The 263-nt window shown below is 66.2% G+C and overlaps 1 protein-coding gene across 1 annotated transcript in view; it reads right to left on the reverse strand.

Moving 5' to 3' along the window:
- SHANK2 (SH3 and multiple ankyrin repeat domains 2) overlaps window positions 1-263 on the reverse strand; it is a 95,082-nt gene that overhangs the window by 13,049 nt on the left and 81,770 nt on the right. The window contains 1 exon segment of the mRNA XM_006779619.2: window positions 6-255. Coding sequence (XP_006779682.2) covers window positions 6-255 — 250 coding nt within the window.

Raw genomic sequence — 263 nt, forward strand, 5'->3', positions numbered from 1 at the left:
CTTGCCGTCGGAGCTGGTGGGTTGGCTGGGGTTCGACGCAGGGGACGGGGAGGCGTCGTTGCTGTCCTGCTGGGCCAAGCCCGTGAGGGCGGGGACAGAAGCGATGCGGTCGTCGGGGATGTCAAAACTATTGGCAAACTCCAGGGGGGGTGGCAATGGCTCTGTGAAAGCAAAGTCCTCGTCCAGGTCCACGGACGCCAGCGGCGGGGGAGGGATGCGGAATGGCAAGATCACCGTCTCCTCCAGGGAGCCCGCCGCCACCA

The sequence above is a fragment of the Myotis davidii genome, unplaced genomic scaffold (genome assembly GCF_000327345.1).
Source record: "Myotis davidii unplaced genomic scaffold, ASM32734v1 scaffold3211, whole genome shotgun sequence".
NCBI lineage: Eukaryota > Metazoa > Chordata > Mammalia > Chiroptera > Vespertilionidae > Myotis > Myotis davidii.